The 19,170-nt window shown below is 46.6% G+C and overlaps 1 protein-coding gene across 1 annotated transcript in view; it reads right to left on the reverse strand.

Annotated features, from left to right (window-relative positions):
* Positions 1-3,547: 3,547 nt before the first annotated feature.
* The window catches only part of PARD6G (par-6 family cell polarity regulator gamma), a 91,071-nt gene continuing 75,448 nt past the window's right edge, over positions 3,548-19,170 (reverse strand). Inside the window, exon 3 of the mRNA XM_043559154.1 lies at positions 3,548-6,186. Coding sequence (XP_043415089.1) covers positions 5,390-6,186 — 797 coding nt within the window. The 3' untranslated portion in view covers positions 3,548-5,389. The remainder of the gene's footprint in view (positions 6,187-19,170) is intronic.

Below are 19,170 nucleotides of genomic sequence, written 5' to 3' on the forward strand. Positions count from 1 at the left end.
CTTCAGAGGTCTCGTGGCATTCCCGGGCTCCCGCCTGAACGCCTAAAGAGGTGCCGGGAAAGTCAGGGGCAGGGGGACTGTGTCTACGGCACTACATCCGTGCCACTCGGGTGCAGTGCAGGAGCATGAACTTGGCCACATGCGACTGAGTGCCCGGACTTACCACGGAACGAGGGCATGTTTCCCACTTTCCTTAGAGGTGTTATGAGGGTCCGTGTAGGGCCACATGGTCAACTAGGGACTTGTGGCAGTGCACAGCATTATGAATAAAAATTAAGCATCTGTAGAGAGGAAAAAAACAACCGCAGCTTGAAAGCAAAGGTCACCATCCTGGGATGACAGACATTTGCTCCCTCCGGCAGTGCTGGCTGCACAGTCCCTCCCTCCCCTGGCAGATTAGCTTGAGGTCAAGAGGGTTCAGGTCAAGAAATAATGTGTTCACTTTCAAAGCTCTCCGGGGAAGGGTTTGGAAGATGGCACTTGTTTCCTGGGCTGGAGAGACCAACGTTGAATCATTTTGTTCTGTATTAACATAATGAGTTTATTGCATTCCTTGGAAACGTGGTTCAGTAATGAAAAGTTCTCAATCCCCAAAAGTTCTCTTTTTATGAAGATAAAGGAGAAGAAAACAAGGTGAGGAAAGGAAAAAGAACTTGCATATTGACGGGGGTGTCTTCAGGGATAAGGAGCACCCAGGAATCCAACATTAGAGGCAGGAAGAGCAGGTACACGGGTATGGCACCAGAGAGTGGTGGGAATGGACGGTGATGCACAGGAAGTGGTTCTGCACGTCAGGAAGTATGTGTGCAGGTTACCTGGTGTTACATGAGGGTCTCAGCACCAGCATGTACCAGAGGAAGATCCTGACGCTTGTTGGATGGGCCTTGGTCATTAAGGTCATTTGCTTTGAGGCACATCCTATCACTCTCTAGGCAGTAATTTTTGGGGGCATTAGCCAGTGGTTCTCAAGGTGTGACTCCTGGACTGGCAGGTTCCACATTACCTGGGAACTTGTTAGAAATGAAAAATTTCAAGCCCTACCCACAGATCTCCTGAATTCAGGCCTCTGTGGCGGGGGGTGGGGGGGGGCAGTCAACTCTGGCTGATTCTGACACACCACTGCAATCGATGCTCGAGATGTGGGAGAGCCCTCCAGCCTGTGTCAAATGGGAAGTCCCTAAGTTTACACCGCGTACCTTCCTACAAGTTGGAAATCAGCTAAGCAGGTTCATATTTGCAATAGGAACAATACATATTAATTTTTTTTCAAGTTTTTATTTAAATTGCAGTTACGATAGAGTGTAATATTAGTTTCAGGTGTAGAATTTAGGGATTCATTAAATATTTTTGTGTTTTGAGGAACTGGCTGCTAGTTCAGCCTTATTATGTAATTTTAAGTTGAACTTTCAGAGCATGTGACTGATGTTTAGTGTTGCTACGAAACCTCAGCACACGAATTCCTGTTAGGAGTACGTTTTCTCCAGCAGAATAGCCTGGTACCACCCATCCTCGTGCCTATTTCTTTTCACGCAAGGACTACCAGGGATGTTCCCACCATATTTGGCTCATACTTGCATCAGCGCTTTCGTTCATTCATTCGTTTATATATTTTTAAAGGACAATCTCCATTTTACTTTTTTCCAGAGACAGTTTTTCTTCAGTCCTTAAGGACTTAGCTCCTGACACAGGCTTTGATGGGGGTCCTGGGGCAGCACCTGAGGGCCTGAATCAGGGTGGGGGAGTTCTGTCCTCGGTGCCTCAGGAGCTCCCGGGTCCCTTGCCATGAATGGCAAGCTCACAATGTAACGTAGTTTCACATGCGCTCGGAACCACACAGGCGTCGAAGACTCACTTCCAAAATGTCCCTGGTGGCGGTGGCCTCTACTGTGTTCCAAGTAATGAACTTTTTTCTTTTTAAATGTTTGAGAGAGAGTATGCGCAGAGCCAGGGAGGGGCAGAGAGATGCGGGGGTGGGGGGAGAGAATCCCAAGCAGGCTCTGCACTGTCAGGGTGGAGCCCCATGTGGGGCTTGATCTCACAAAGTGTGAGATCATGACCTGAACTGAAACCAAGAGTCGGGCGCCTAAGGACTGAGCCACCCAGGCGCCCCTGAGTAATTAACTTCTTAATGGCTTTGTCCTGGGCCTGCGACGGGCACAGCTGGAGCAGCAGATATGCTACATGCAGCGTGGGCCTTTCTGCCATGACTGTTACTCCTTTCCTTGGTCATCTTGGAGACGAGGGCCCGAGAGATGCATCAGAACTTCTAAAAGCATTTGACGGAGACGTGAGAATAACTTATGGCCTTCTGTTGGAAGACTTACCTCAGATTTTAGCTAAACTGGATTTAAAAAAATTTTTTAATGTTTATTTTTGAGAGAACAAGCACACACAAGCGGGGGAGGGGCAGAAGGAGACACCGAATCTGAAGCAGGCTCCAAGGCTCTGAGCTGTCAGCACAGAGCCCAATGTTGGGCTCAAACCCACGGGAGCTGTGAGATTGTGACCTGAGCCCAAGTCAGATGCTTAAGCGACTGAGCCACCCAGGCACCCCTGGATTTTTTGACTGTCAGCATTTTTCAACTTGCCATGACACCCACTCCCCATGTGTGATCACTTTGTATAATACTGCAAAATGCTACATAAGCTCTGATTCACTGGACAGTCTCATCACCTGCTGAAAGGCTGACTCCTCTGAGCACCATATGCCCCGGGCTTGGTGTGGATGGATGATCGGTCGGGCAGATGTGTACCAGCCGCACAGCCAGGCATGCGCACCCGCCTCTCCACCTCCGTGACCAGCTAAGCCCCGTCTCTTCTGACTGTGGGGGTGACCGTCCAGAGTTTCCTCAACTATGAACTGGGACAGCGTTGCCACAGCTCCGTGTCATTGAAAGGGTTATGTTGATGAACGCTTGTAGAAAGCACATTTCTTCCGGGAATTCTCGGTGCCCGCTGCTATCACCGTGATATCTGTGATGGCTGAGTGCGTAGATCACGTTCCTCTGCACTATGCTTAGCAATGTCAGAATGAAGGAGCATTAATGGCAATTTTGCAAACCTGGGTATATTCAAGAAACGCTGTGTAGTAAGCATTTGGAAAATCTTTTTTTCAAAAGGACTTAAAAAGAAGTTTCTAGACCTAAAACACATCTGTCTCCCATCAACTACAACTTGGTTATCTGCAATGACCCACAACCTGCTTGAGCTTCAGCCCATTTTGTCATCTGTAAAAGGGATAATGTTACTCGCCTCATGGAACATGTATGAAGATTAATGGAACACGGAACATGTACAGATTCATGGAACACGTATGAAGATTAAGTGAAAAAATATGGCACAAGATAGGCACTGGGTACATACTGGAGGTGCTCCATTCTGAGGTAAGCCTCTCTCTGCTCGGCATTAACTGGTCGTTTCTCCAATATTTAGAACACAAGTGAAAAGTATCATTAATTGCAGAGAAAAAGTTTTTATTCTTTGATATATAAAACCAACAAAACTTTAATGTGTAATACAACATAGTTTCATAGTTTTTTTTTGTTTGTTTGTTTAAGAAGAAAATGGCAGAAGTAAAGATCTGGGTACAAAAATACACTCAAGCAGCTGTTCCAAGAAATTCAGAACTCCTAATATTATAAACAACAGCATACAAATCTCGGAGTGGTAGGTTTTTTTCTTCTTTCCCTAAAAAATTATTCACATTTGCTTAATTTAAAACACGTTAAGAAATATAACTTTCCTTCTTGGTGACAGACCAGTTACTCAACAAGATATTAAAAAACCAGCAATAACTCAGCAAAAGAACATTTCATTTGTGATAGTAACTAGCATTAGACTTTTGGTTCTATAATACTTATCGTAGTAAAAAAAAACCCCACTTCTGACTGCTTGGATGCCAGAAAAGATGCTCATACAGCTCACTGGAGCCCATAAATTTGGATGTATTTGGACTCTCACCCTCTGCCTCAACGGGAGAGCATCTCTGGTCTTCCCTGTGCTTAGGAACACAACCAACAGTGATCCTGGCACACAAATAACAAAATCAAACATAGCTGCAGGAAACCACAACTGCTCAGTAAAAGCTATTTCTGCCTAATAAATAGTTTCCAAAGGAAAAATTATTTGCTTTTACACTTACTGAAAAAAAATGAAGATGTTGAGATACTATTTTCAATCTGTTAGCAGCCTGACATCCATGAAGTCAGGACAGTTCTGTGGCTGACCAGCAGGGGGTGCTGGACCACAGGAGAAGCAGCCGTATACTGTCCCAAGAAAGGCATCCTAAAAAAATATTTTTACTTGTATTTATATGAAAGCTTTATTTGGTCAAAGTTTAGTTCTCAGAGTATAAGTGTAACATTTTCTCCTCCACATTGGATTCAAACAAAATACACTTCATATAATATTGGATCAAACATGAATAAACCTATAAAATTACTAAATATATAAATATTGCTGGAAGATCAAAGGGAAGTGATAATGAATTTAATCTGTGTTAAAAATCAGTAAGTTCCACGTGACTTGTGAATTTAAAACAAAGATAACAGAAACTACACATCCAAATGGCTGTGAGCTTTCAGAGGCCTGCCAGGGGTGTGTGGTGGGCTTATCCATCATTTCCACTGAAAATATTTCAAAATTGCCCTCAGACTCAAACCCCAGGAAAAGACTAGTTTTTATCTCAGAGTTAATGATGGCTTTTGGTCACGAAAGTATTGCTGAGACTTACCTTCCAGTACCTTCCAACCCCGCAGGGCTAAGTTCCCCCGCCCAGAGGCTGAGCCCCCGCAGGTGCCAGTGATCCACGTGAACTTTTCCCCTGGGATGTGTGGGGGTCCGGCACCCGCTTGCTGTCTGAAATTCATTGTCACTGGTCATACCTGTTACAGGCTTGGGCGCATTGACTCTTCAAAGCCAGGCTCTGGCTGCCACCTTCCTCCCTCATTCCTGCCGCCTAGCGGAGTCTGCAGGGCAGCCGGGGCGCGCGCTCGCAACAGTGCTGACGTCACAGGTTGTTTTTGCACGGGTCACATTAAAGACACGAATCTATGTTTCAAAAGGAAGTTTAAAGCTTCATTTATAAAAGTATTTTCAAAACGAAGTATTTTCTGCACCTGGTCAGACCCTCTCTGCCACTTTATTTACGAAAGTGCTGGGACCTGCCCCCGGCTGAGCACTGACTGCACGCGTGTGCATTTTCTGTTCCGTGGAGAAGTCTATAAAAATAGTATCTGTATTTTCTATCCGTCAGCTGGAACACACGCGGGGTGTGGGCCAAGAGGGTGGGATAAATCAAAACAACAACAAGGGGCCCGAAGCGCACAGTGCCTGTCCCCACTCGCACCCGGACCCGCGGTTACCAGCGCCTCCAGGGGGCGCGGCGGCCCTACAGCGTCACGGCCGGGCCGTGCTCCTCCACGGCGCCAGGGGGCAGCGGCAGGGCCAGGCTGTGGCGAGGGTCGGCGCGCAGGGAGCTGAGCAGCCTGTGCGCAGGGCCCGCACCGTTGACCCGCGCCTGGCTGCCTGGGGGCGGCGGCCTGGGCGCCGGCCGCGGCTCCAGCACGCCCTCGAGCACCACGTCGGGCTCGTCGTCGCTGTCCGCGTCGTCGGGCTGCAGGTGCAGCAGCGCGGGCGCGGCGGGCAGGCTGTGGCGGCTGGCCGCGCTGTCCGAGGAGCGGCCCGAGCTGCCCGACGCGCGGCTGCCGCGCACCACGTTGTTCCTCTGGTTGGCCGGCTTGACCGTGACGATGAGGTTGTGGCTGTTGGCGATCATCATGTCCGTGACCTGGTCCAGCGTCTTCCCGGCCACCTCGATGCCGTTCACCTCCAGGACCTCGTCGTCCACGGCTAGCAGCCCGGTGCTCTCGGCCAGGCCGCCGGGCACCATGCGCGAGATGAAGATGCCCGGCACCTTCTCCAGGCCCTGCGGGGCCACGCGCACGCTTGTGCCGTCGCGGATGTAGAAGCCCAGCGGCTTCTGGCAGCCGTGCCGGTACAGCCTCACACGGCGGTGCGTCTCGGGCAGGATGTCCACGTCGATGATGGAGGATACGGGGCGGAAGTCGTGCGGCAGGCCGATGTGCAGGTGTGCGCGCCGGCGGGGGCCGTCCTCGCGCAGCGCCAGCGCCTTCCTCCGGCGGGATAGAGAGCCACCGGCCCCGAAGCTGCAGTGCTCGGCCTCCTCTGAAACAGCAGAGGGGGTGGCGGTCAGGATGGGGGGAGGTACTGGTCAGGACGGGGGCGGCACCGGGAGGGGGAGGCACTGGAGAGGGTGGCTGGTCAGGACGGGGGTGGGGAGAGAGGGGGCACCGGGAGGGGGAGGCGGTCAGGACGGGGGTGGGGGAAGGGGGGCACCGGGAGGGGGAGGCGGTCAGGACGGGGGTGGGGGAAGGGGGGCACCGGGAGGGGGAGGCGGTCAGGAGGGGGGCGGGGCATGGGAGGAGGAGGCACGGGACAGCACGGAGACGCCTGAGGGCTGGGGCTGCCCGTGGGGTCCGGCTCTCTGCCGCTTACCTGTGGGCTGCTCCTCGGATGTGCCCTGGGACCCCACAGAGCTCTGAGGCAGTGGGCACCACCATCACATCACATCTTTCAGCTAATTCCCTACAAGTCTCGCCCATATGTATAGGACTTCACTTTTCTGGAAAGTCTCAACCTCTAGGATGATACGCTGGAGTAACTTTCAGAGCCCACAGCCATGTGGCATCAGTTGGGCTGGCCATATCGTTAAGTCCAATCGTGTCCCTACAGTTAGCTCTCTGGAACTCTCCAAAACCACCCCCACACAACCAACATGACTGCAAGGTGAAGAGGCAGGAATGAGACTACAATAAAGAGAATGAACAATGGCTGTAAGGCTTAAAAGTGCCTGATTACATTCTGGGAAGAGGGCAGAGCAGGGGCCCCGGGAATCTCTCCCCCCCAGATGACAACAGCAGGGGCAGAACCTGTGTGATGGGACTGCTTTGGGACTGTGGACTCTGCCCGAGGCCTGCCACGTGTCCGGGAGAAGTCGTCGATTTTGGTCCATTCCAGCTCGCAGCACGGCAGCACCTACCCGTCCCGCGCCCCAGCCATGTGGCAGGCAGCGGGCACGTGTTTCTGGAGCAGCCCGCAGAAGCCAGGTGGACGAAAAGCACCCTGTCCCCCAAACGGCAGGAGGCCATGCTCTGACCACACAGTGCGGACTCAGAGGCTGGCGGCCATTGCTGTCACCCCTCCAGCTCCAGCTCGAGTGACTTCAAGGGGATAAGTGCCCTCTTATCCCCCTTTTGTTTTCCACTTTTCCGCTTTTTGGAGCCACACGTTAAAGACTAGGACACTGAAAAACAGCTGCCTATTTGGGGGAAGTTAGGAAGCGACGGCACATGTCCAAGGAAAGGCTCAGAAAAGACCGGGGAAGACATTCAATGGACACCTCAGGTTGACCCCCGGCACAGAGCCTGTAACCATGAAAAGAACGACGACAACAAAACAGCAAACCCTGGGGAAGGGGGAGAATCTGATTTCCAGAGTAACCGCATCATGAGATTCAAATGTCCAGCGCTCAGCAAATCACAAGGCACACAAAGAAAGAGGGGACTTCGGCCCATTGAAAGGAAAAAGATAATTCAACAGAATCTGTCCCTAAAAAGGACCCGGTGTCAGATCTACTTGAGAGACTTTAACACAATTGCCTTGAGACCATGGGGAAGATGGTGGAATAGGAGGATTCTGAGCTCACCTCCTCCCACAGACACACTGAATACACCCAGGCACCCCCTACATGTAATGCAACTCAATCTGAGAACAACCTGAAGCTAGTACAGTGGCTCTTCCACAGCCAAGGACAGAAAGAAAAAGCCACACCAAGAAGGACAGGAGGGGCAAAGACTGAGTCAGGAAACAAACCCCTGGCATGTGAGAAGGGAATCACAGATGCAGTGAGGATATCACACTCCCTGAGGAGTAAGGGGATCAAGCCCAATGGGCATCCGTGGTCCTGGGAACCTGCACCAGGAAGATGAGTCCCCATAATATCTAGCCTTAAAAATCAGCAAGGCTTAACCCTGGAAGCTTTGAAAACCAGTAAAGCCTAATTCCAGGAGAGCAACAAAGAAATCAAAGAGGAAATTAAAAAAATTTCCTGGAGACAAATGAAAATGGAAACACAATAGTTTTTTTAGGATGCAGCAAAAACAGTTCTAAGAGGGAAGTTTACAGCAATATAGGCCTACCTCAAGAAACAAAAAAAGTCCCAAACAATCTGACCTTACACCTGAAAAAGACTATAATAAGAATAAAGCCCAAAGTTAGCACAAGGAAGGAAACAAAAAAGACCAGGGCAAAAATAAATAGAGACCAAAAGACAATATAAACGACTAATGAAACGAAGAGCTGTTCTTTGATAAGGTAAGCAAAACTGATAAACCTTTAGCCAGACGCATCAAGAAAAAAAGAACTCAAGTAAATAAAATTATAAATGAGAGAATTTAAAACTGACATCACAGAAATCCAAAGGATTATAAGAAATTACCATGAAAAATTATACACCAACAAATTGGACAACCTAGAAGCAATAGATAAATTCCTAGAAACATACAATCTTCCAAGACTGAATCAGGAAGAAATAGAAAATCTGAACAGATTACTAGTAACAAAATTGAATTGGTAATCAGAAAACTCTGGCACAGGTGAATTCTACCGAATATTTTATATTTAATTTAATATTTTATCTTATTGTTTTATGTTAGAGAGGAAGACAGTATGAGCAAGGAAGAGGGGAGAAAGAAAATCCCAGGCTCCAAGCTGAGCATGGAGCCCGATGTGGGGCTCGATTCCCTGATCCTGGGACCATGACGTGAGACAAGATCCAGAGGTGGAAGCTCAACCGATTGAGCCACCTGGGCACCCCTCCACTAAACATTTAAAGAAGAGTTAATGCCTGTGCTTCTCAAGCTATTTCAAAAAATAGAAGAGGAAGGAAAATTTTAGAATTCATTCTTCAAGGCCAGCATTACCATGACATGCAACTCAAAACCAAGGACACTCCAAAAAAAGAAAATGAGGCCATGTCTCTGATGAACATAGATGTGAAAATCCACAACAACATATTAGCAAACCAAATTCAATGCTACATTAGAAGGATCAGGTGGGATATATTTCAGGGATGCATGGAAGGTTCAATATCTGCAAATCAGTGTGATGACCACATTAACAAAATGTGATCATCTTAATGGATGAAGAAAAAGCATTTGACAAAATTCAACATCTGCTTATGATAAAAACTCTCAACAAAGTGGGTGTAGAGGAAACATACCTCAACATAATAAAGGCCATGTATGATAACCTATAGCTTACATCATAGTCAATAGTGAAACGCTGGCATCTTTTCCCCTGAGATCAGAAACAAGTCAATGATGTTTACTCACCAGTTTTATTCTAAATGGTATTAGAAGTTGCAGGTGGAACAGTCAGACAAGAGAAAGAAACAAGGGACATCCAAATTGGGAAGGAAGAAGTAAAACTGTCACTACTTGCAGATGATAAGATTACATACAGAAAACCCTAAAGACTCCACCAAAAAAACTATTAGAATAAATGAATTCAGTAAAGTTGTAGGATACAAAATCAATATACAGAAATCTATTGTGTATAACACACTAGCAGAAAGGAAAATTAAGAAAACAATCCCATTTACAATTGCAACAAAAATAATAAAACACCTAGGAATAAACCTAACCAAGGAAGTGAAAGATCTATGAACTGAAAACTCTAAGACACTTACAAAAGAAATTGAAGAAGACACAAGTAAATGGAAAGATATTCCATGCTCACTGACCGGAAGAATTAATATTGTTAAAATGTCCATATTACCTAAAGCAATCTACAGATTCACTGAAATCCCTATTAAAATGCCAATGGCATTTTTCACAGAAATAGAACAAACAACCCTAAAATTTGTATGGAACCACAAAAGACCCCAAACAGCCAAAGCAATCTTGAGAAACAACAAAGCTGGAGGTATCATGCTCCCTGGTTTCAAACTAGATTACAAAGCTGTAATAAACAAAACTGTATGGTATTGGCATAAGAACAGACAATAGACCGGGGCACCTGGGTGGCTCAGTCGGTCCAGCGTCCAACTCTTGATTTCAGCTCGGGTCCTGATCTCATGGTTCGTGAGACTGAGCCCCACATCGGGTTCTTCTCTGACAGAGCAGAGCCTGCTTGGGATTTTCTCTCTCTCTCTCTGTCTCTCTCTCTGTCTCTCTCTCTCTCTCTCTCTCCTCTGTCCCTCCTCCGCTCACACTTTCTCTCTCTCTCAAATAAGTAAACATTAAAAAAATTAAAAAGTGGGGTGCCTGGGTGGCTCAGTTGGATAGGCATCTGACTTCGGCTCAGGTCATGATCTCATGGTTCGTGGGTTTGAGCCCCACCTCGGGCTCTGTGCTGACAGCGCAGAGCCTGGATCCTGCTTCGGATTCTGTGTCTCCCTCTCTCTCTCTCTGCCCCCCTCTCTCAAAAATAAATAAACATTAAAAAATTAAAAAAAATTAAAAAGAATAGATGACAGACCAATAGAACAGCATAGACAACCTAGAAATAAACTCACACATATATGGTCAATTAACTTATGACAAAAGAGACAAGAATATACATTGGGGGAAGGACACTCTTGAATAAATAGGCCATGAAAACTGGACAACCATATGGAAAAGAATGAAACTAGACTATTATCTTATACCATATCCAAAAATTAGCAAACACAGTAATTTGAAAAGATATAGGCACTCACATGTTTATTGCAGCATTGATTACAATAGCCAAGATATGGAAGCAACCCAAGTGTCCACTGTTGGATAAAGAAGATGTGGTACATACATGTACATATATATGTACATATATATGTACATTATTCAACCATAAAGAGTGAAGTCTTGCTATTTGTAACAATGTGGATGGACCTTGACTGCATTATGCTAAGTGAAATTGTGTCAGAGAGACACAAATATTGGATGATTTCACTTGCATGCAGAATCTAAAAAAACAAAATAAATAAAAATAACAACAGCAAAACCAGAAACAGACTCCTAAATACAGAGAAAAAACTGGTGGCTGCCAGAGGGAGGAGGGTTAGGGGACAGAATGAAACAGGTGAAGGGGATAAGAGGTACAAACCTCCAGTTATAAAATAAACAAGTCAGTGATGAAAAGTACAGCATAGGGAATATAGTCAATAATACTGATAACTTTTTTGGTAACAGATGGTAATTACACTTACTGTAGTGACCATTTAATAATGTATATAATTGTTGAACCACTACCATACACCTGAAAATCTTACAATGCCACTTATTAAAATTAGAAAAAAAAAAACCAGCCTTAAAAATGCTCAAGAAACTAAAGGAAGATTTGGAGGAAGTAAGAAGATGATATATCAACAAAATGGAAATATTGGTAGAGAGGCAGAAAACCTAAAATGTTACCAAATAGAAAGTCTGCAGCTGAAGAGTGTAATAATCAAAATGAAAAAAATCATTGTCAGATATGAATAGGCAGAAGGAATCAGTGAACTTGAATATAAGACAATGAAAGTCAGCGTGTCTAAGCAACAGAAAGAAAAAATGCTTGAAGAATAGTGAATAGAGCCTAAAGAAACTTTGGGACACCATTTAGGGAACCAACACATGCATCATGGGAGTCTTGGAAGAAGAGAACGTGGCCCAGGGAACAGCTGAAGAAATAATGCCTGAAAACTTCCACATTTGATGAAACGCATGAATATAAACATCTAATAAACTCAATGAACTCTAAGATGAACTCAAACAGACCCACATGTAGACACATTATAATGACAGACTCTTGAAAGCAGCAAGAAATGAGTCACCAGGGACCCTTATCAGATTATCAGTCTATCATTAACATTTCTCATCAGGAACTGGAGGCCAGGAGGCAGGGGGCTGATACATTCAAAGTACTAGAAGAAAATAACTGTCAATCAAGAATCCTATATCCAGCAAACTGCCTTTGCAAAGTGAGGGAGAAATTCACACTCCCAGATATATGAAAGCTGAGAAAGTTTGTATCACTAGACCTGCCTGGCAAGTCATGTTCAAGGGAGTCTTTCAGGTGAAGTGAAGGACAACTAGACAGTAACTTGAAGCTGTGTGAGAAATAAAGATCTGAATGAAGGTAAATACAAGGACTATTATAAAAGCTAGCATTATTATAACAATATATAACTTGTTGTATAATAGACTATTATCACAATAGTCTGTAGGTGCTCTTTTTGTTTCTACATGATTTAAGAAACTAGTATATTTAAAGGATAAGAATTATTTGTCTAAAAGCTGGTATTATTGTAACTTTGGTTTGTAACGCCAAATTTTGTCATCTACACAACATAGACGACTTACGTGTTTACAAGGATTATCAGTTTGTGTTTTTGGGCACACATGTATAATGTAATTTTGTGGCACCAACAACAGAGCGTTGTGTTTGGAGCTGCCGTGCTGTTACCGAATGTCTGCTTCTATCAATTACATTAGATCCTTCGGAAGTTAGCTGTAACCACCAAGAAAATTACTATAGAATTGACACAAAGGACATTAAGAAGGGATTTAAACATTTCACTACAAAAAAATTAACACAAAAGAAGAGAGGAATGCAAGCCATGAGGGACAAAAAAAGCTAAGGGGCATAGAGAAAACCAAGCGCACAGGGACAGAAGTAAGTCCCTTCTTATCAGTAGTTCCTTTATATGCAAATGAATTAGGCCCTCAAATGAAAACGCAGGCTGGCAGAATGAATAAAAACACATGATCCAAGAATATGCTGTCTTGACAAGAGACTCTCTTGTGACCCAGTGACACACACAGGAAAGTGAAAGGAAAAAGTTTCCATGAAAAAGCAGGCGTGGTTCTACTAATATCAGACAAAACAGACTTTAAATAAAAAAGGTTACACAAGGAGCACCTGGGTGGCTCAGTCGGTTAAGCGTCCGACTTCGGCTCAGGTCGTGATCTCGCGGTCCGTGAGTTCGAGCCCCGCGTCGGGCTCTGGGCTGATGGCTCAGAGCCTGGAGCCTGTTTCAGATTCTGTGTCTCCCTCTCTCTCTGACCCTCCCCCGTTCGTGCTCTGTCTCTCTCTGTCTCAAAAATAAATAAACGTTAAAAAAAAGTTACACAAGACAAAGGATATTACATATTAATAAAGGGATCAATAGAGCAAGAAGATAAAACAATGACAAACATTTACACACCTAGTAACAGACCATCAAAAGATAGGCAGCAAAGCCTGACACAACTGAAGGTGGAAACAGTTCTAAGATAACAGCTGGTGACTCCAATACCCCTCTCATAATAAGGGACACAAAAACCAGACAAGATAAGTGGGCAAACAGAGGACATAACACAATAAGCCAACTAGACCTGAGAGATACATACAGAACATTCCACCCAACAAGAAGACGATACTTGATTTCCTCAAGTGCACCTGGGACATTTTCCATAATAGACCAAATGTTAAGCCACAAATTAAGTTTCAATAGATTTTAAAAGATAGATATCATACACAGTATCTTCCCTGACCACAGCATGAGGAGGCAGAAATCAGTAACATAAAGAAAACTAGAAAATTCACTACAATGTAAAAACTAAACAACACTTTGTAACAACCAATGGCTCAAAGAACAAATCACAGGGAAATGAGAAAATACTTAGGGATGAATGAAAACAAAAACACAACCAAAACTCAAGGGATGTAGCAAAAGCAATCCTGAGAAGGAAATTTATACCTACAAATGCTTATGTTAATATCAGGAAAGATCTCAAATCAACAACCTAACTTTACAACTTAAAGCACTAGAAAAGTAAGAACAAAAATTACGCTCAAAGCAGAAGGAAGGAAATAATAATGATTAGAGATATATGCGGTACAGGATATAAAAACAATAGAGAAAATCAATGACAGAAAAGGTTAGTTCTTCAAAAAGACCAATAATATTGACAAAACGTTAAATGGACTAAGAAAAAGAGAAGACTTGGGGCGCCTGGGTGGCTCAGTCAGTTAAGCATCCAACTTTGGCTCAGATCATGACCTTGCCAAAGGTTTGAGCCCTGCATAAGGGCTCTGTGCTGACAGCTTGGAGCCTGGAGGCTGCTTTACGTTCTGTGTCTCCCTCTCTCTCTGCCCCTCTCCCACTTGCACACGCACGCGCGCACGCTCTCTCTCTCTCAAAAATAAATAAACTTAAAAAAAAGACTAATTACTAAAATCAGAAATTAAAGTGGGGACACCGCTACCATTTCTACAGAAATGAAATAGATTTTAAGAAAGTACTAGGAGCAATTGCATGCCAACAAGTTGGGTCACCTAGATGGATAAACTTCGAGAATCATAAAACCTACCAAGGCTGAGTCATGAAGAAATACAAAATCGGAATAGATCTATAGATAGTAAGGAGATTGAATCAGTGATCAATGGTCTCTCAACAAAGAACAGTCCTGGACCTGATGGCTTTACTGATGAATTCTGCCAAACATTAAAGAGGAAATAATACCAATCTTTCTCCAACTTTTCCAAAAATTTGAAGAAGAGAGAATAGTTCCAAACTAATTCTAAGGCTAGCATTACCCTGATACCAAAGCCAGACAAAGACAGCACAATGGAAAAAAGCCCACAGACCAATATTCCTTATGCTCACTGATGCAAAAATACTCAACAAAATACTTGCAAACAAAGTTTAGCAGTATATTAAGAGGACTATACACCATGACAAGTGGGACTCTCCCCTGGAATGCAAGGGTGAGTCAACATACAAAAATCAGTGTGACGTACCATATCAACAAAACGAAGGGAAAAACACATGATCATCTTGAAGCAGAAAAAGCATTTGACACAATACAACACCCTTTCATTATAAAAACCCTCAACAAAATAGGACTAAAAGCAAACCGCCTCCACATAAGAAAATCTACATATGAAAAAATCATAGCAAACATAATACTCAGTGGTGGAAAAAAAAGCTTGTCCTCTAAGAGCAGGAAGAAGGCATAGACTGCTGCTTCCATGACTTCTGTTCAACACAGTACTGGAAGTCCTAGCCAGAGCAGTTAGGCAAGAAAAAGAAATAAAACACATTCAAATTGGAAAGGAAGAAGTGAAACCATCTCTCTTTGCAGACGATCTGATCTTAAATGTGGAAAATGCTAAAGACTCCATGAAAAAGCTGTTAGCTCCAATAAGCTAATTCTGCAAAGTAGCAGGATACAAATCAACACACAAAAAAGCATCTTCCATAAACGAGCAGTGAATGATCTGAAAAGGAGATTACAAACACAATCCCATTTGACAGCCTCAAAAAGAATAAAATACTTAGGAATTAGCTTAGCCAAGGAGGTGAAGCCTTGCACAATGAAAACTACAGAACACTGCTGAAAGAAATTAAGACATAAATAAACGGGCGAGGGGGCACCTGGGTGGCTCAGTCGGTTGGGCGTCTGACTCTTGATTTCAGCTCAGGTCATTATCTCAGGGTCACAGGATCAAGTCCCATGTCAGGCTCTCTGCTGAGCATGGAGCCTGCTTAAGATTCTCTCTCTCTCTCTCTCTCTCTCTCTCTCTCTCTCTCTCTCTCTCTCTCCCTCTGCCCCTCTCCCCTCCTCAAAAATATTTTTAAAAAGACCTAAATAAATGGAAACACATCCCATGATCATGGACGGGGAGACTTATTGTTAAATGTCAATATTACCCTAAGTGCTCTATAGATGCATTGGAATTCTTATTAAAACCGAATGGCTTTTTTTTTTCAGAAACAGTAAAACCCATTCTAAAATTCATATTGAATCTCAAGAAATCCCAAACAGCCAAAATAATCCTGAAAATGAAGAACAAGACTGGAAGAGTTACACTTCCTGATTTTAAAACTAACCACAGAGCTATAGTAATCAAAAAGGTGTAGCACTGGGATAAAGACAGATAGACTAATGGAATAGAATAGAGAGACCATAAGTAAGCCCCCCAGATACGGTCAGTGGAGAAAGCAGTGTCTTCTCAACAAACGGGGCTGGGAAAACTGGATAGCCACACGCAAAAGAATGAAGTTGGACGCCTACTTAATGCCATACACAAAAATTAACTAAAAAAAGGATCAAAGACCTCAATGTAAGACCTCGCACTATAAAATTTAGGAGAAAACACAGGAGAAAAGCTTCATAATACCTGATGATTTATTGGATTTGACACCAAAGACAGAGGCAACAGAAGAAAAAAGACAAACTGGACTTCATGCAAATTTTAAAAACTTTGTGCCATTTAAAAACATGGCCAGGGACAGACGTGCGCTGTATTATACGAAAACACGAAAACAATCCGTGCTGGGAAGGGGAAGCCCTGGGCCTGCCAGTGAGTGAGATGTGAGCTCTGGCTGCCCTGGCTCCAGGGGCACCCTCACGGGAGCGCCCCTCTGTAGTGCAGAGCGTCCCCCACCGGCCAAGGTCAGGCCTCTGTGTTCCCACCGCCAACCTGGGGTGGGGGGTGCTCCAGGTGCCAGGAACTTTCCTGGGGACAGGAAGCTGGCCACAAGGACTCCTTGAACTCCTGTTGAGTTCCTAAAAATGTTCTATGTATTTCCTCTTTTGCACTTGTAAATTAAAATTTTTTTTTTTTAACATTTATTCGTTTATGAGAGACAGCTGGAGCAGGGTAGGGTCAGAGAGAGAGGGAGACACAGAATTGAAGCAGGATCCAGGCTCCGAGCTGTCGGCACAGAGCCCGACATGGGGCTCGAACTCAAGAGCTGTGAGATCATGACCCCAGCCGCAGTCGGACGCTTAACTGCCTGAGCCCCCCAGGCACCCCTCTCTTGCACTTCTAAATCAGAGACTCCGTTCCTTTCCTAGCTTAATCAGAAATGAGCACCCAGGAATGAAGTGTTTGCCAACCAGCAGTGTAACTGAAGATGTGTTTAGTACTCGGTAGAGAAAGTGAGTCATTCTTCCTTATTTTTGGTTAGTAGATGACAGGACGAGGCAAGCAGGGAGTGCGGGAGGCAGCGCCTTAAGTAGGAAAAGGCTGTTCCTTCGGACAGTCCTGCAGGTGTTTGCGGAGGTGGAGGAAGCCTCGGGCATGCCGTGCACCGTCCACACTCCTTCCTGGTGTCCCAGGGGCCTCAGGTGAAGTCAGGACGCTCGGGCCCGTGACGTGGCCCGGGTGCGTGGGATGCTCTACCCTACATGGGCCGTGGTGGCACGTGACTGAGGCCAAACACATTCGTTCATCAACCCGGGAGACCCTGTCAGGAGCTTGACTTAAAGTAACATTTTCAAAAGTTGAAAGCAGAGGAAGGAAACAGGCAGGTGGCCTTTGGGAGCCCTGAAGGAAGCGTCTCCTGTCGTCAGAATGACATCGTTTTGTTGTTCTTTCCTCTCTTTTCGATAAACACACACTTGCACGCACACATCCAGCCTCTGCGGCTCCCCGAGGAAAGTGCTTCTGGGACCAGATGAAAGGGGTTTGCGGAGCAGTCGGCCCCACGCGTGTGTCCGCGTTGCCCGCGCCTGATCGCAGGGAGTCGGCTGCATCTCGGACATCTTCACACCTGCCAGAGGTCCCCGCAGCGGTGGCAGTGAGAACACTCACGGGCACCCCCGAGCCAGTCCGCGTGTCAACGCTGGCCCTTCCTCATTCGCGGGACCGGAGACCGACCGATTAGACGGAGGTGAGCCAGGAAGCGCGAGTGGGAGCGCTGGGGGGAGACAGGAGGACGGTGGCCCGCAGCCGTCGTGGGCGCCGCTGGCAGAGCAGCTGGGAGAGCCCCTCGCCACTCTCTCTCCGCTTCGGAACTCCAAAACGTGCAACTCTTAGTTCCAGGAGCCCCTTCCCAGGTGGGAGCCTATCAGTCAATCGATCACACGTCAGCGAGTTCTTGTCATTTCTATCCGCACGGATATCGCAAGGATCCAGGCTTTTTGAGAAAAGGCAGCTTTTAAAATTGTGTTTGTGACACCTGAATACGTCCTGCACTCCTCTGCAGACGTGACCACCGCTTGTCTGTGCTTTTGCGGTTTCATCGAAATGGATCTTGCGATTCTCACCCGCGGCGGCTGCTTTTGTTCCCTTCTCGTGCCGAAGGGTTCCTGCTTCCCGCTGCTGCTGGAGGCTCTGAACCTCACGTGGCAGCAAGTGCTCACTGAAGTCCTTCCAGGGTCAGGAGCCCCTGCCCCGAGGAAACCAGGAACTGGTAGGAGAGAGACACAGACGGGACTTGGGATAAAAGTGTTCGGGAGACGCCTTGGGCAGAGCACCGGCCGGGCATCCTCTGGCGTAGCAGGGTGGGACGGTGAGTCTGCCGCTGGGAGGGAGCTGTGTCTGCGGGCCCACGGGGTGCGCAGCTGCCGCTGGCATGCGGCCCAGCGTCGGGGGCGGAGTGGGCCCCCCAGACGAAAAGCGGAACCCCAACAAAGGCATCTGCTCCCATGAGCAGCTCCCCCTCAGGGTAGGCCGACTCCAGGTGGCGCCCACGCCGGAAACGGCAGTTCCCTGGACCGGGCCCTTGGAGTGTCTCCATGGGTAACAGATCCGAACATTATCCTGAGGGCATCGTTCCCGACAAACCCCTGTGGCAGGTCCTGGCTGCAGGTGGCCACGGCCCACACCCCTTCCTGAAGGTGGGCCCCGCCCGAGGCTGTTTATTCAGGGAGGGGTGGGACAGGGCTGGGTGCTCGGGAGGCCAAGCCCTCAACTGGACACTGGCCAGCCTGATGTGGGGGGAGGTGGGAACCAGGCCGGTTCTGGGCCACACATGCGTCTCCCTGTGTGAAGGACTTACGCACAAACGTGGGGGGTGGGGTGGGAAGGTGGGGGCCGAGTGGGAGGACAGACGTGGCCTGAGTCCCTCTCTGTTCACACCACTGGCCCACAGACCTAGAGCTGCAGCAGACCCCCCCTTCCCCCCAAGCTGGCTTGTCTTCAAGCCTCAGTTTACCCGACTCTAATGGCACATTCCCTCTCGCAGGCCTGGACGTGGCTCAGCCTCTGTGTCACCAGGGCCGGGCCCACGGGTGAGCAGGCACTCTGGGCGTGTGCACGACTGACCAGACGGAGGCTCCAGGGTAAGCCCAGACACTGGGGGACAGAGGAGGAGGATGAAACGGGGCCACGAAGGCAGACGAGGCCTCCAGACAG

This window comes from Prionailurus bengalensis, chromosome D3, assembly GCF_016509475.1.
Source record: "Prionailurus bengalensis isolate Pbe53 chromosome D3, Fcat_Pben_1.1_paternal_pri, whole genome shotgun sequence".
Taxonomy (NCBI): domain Eukaryota; kingdom Metazoa; phylum Chordata; class Mammalia; order Carnivora; family Felidae; genus Prionailurus; species Prionailurus bengalensis.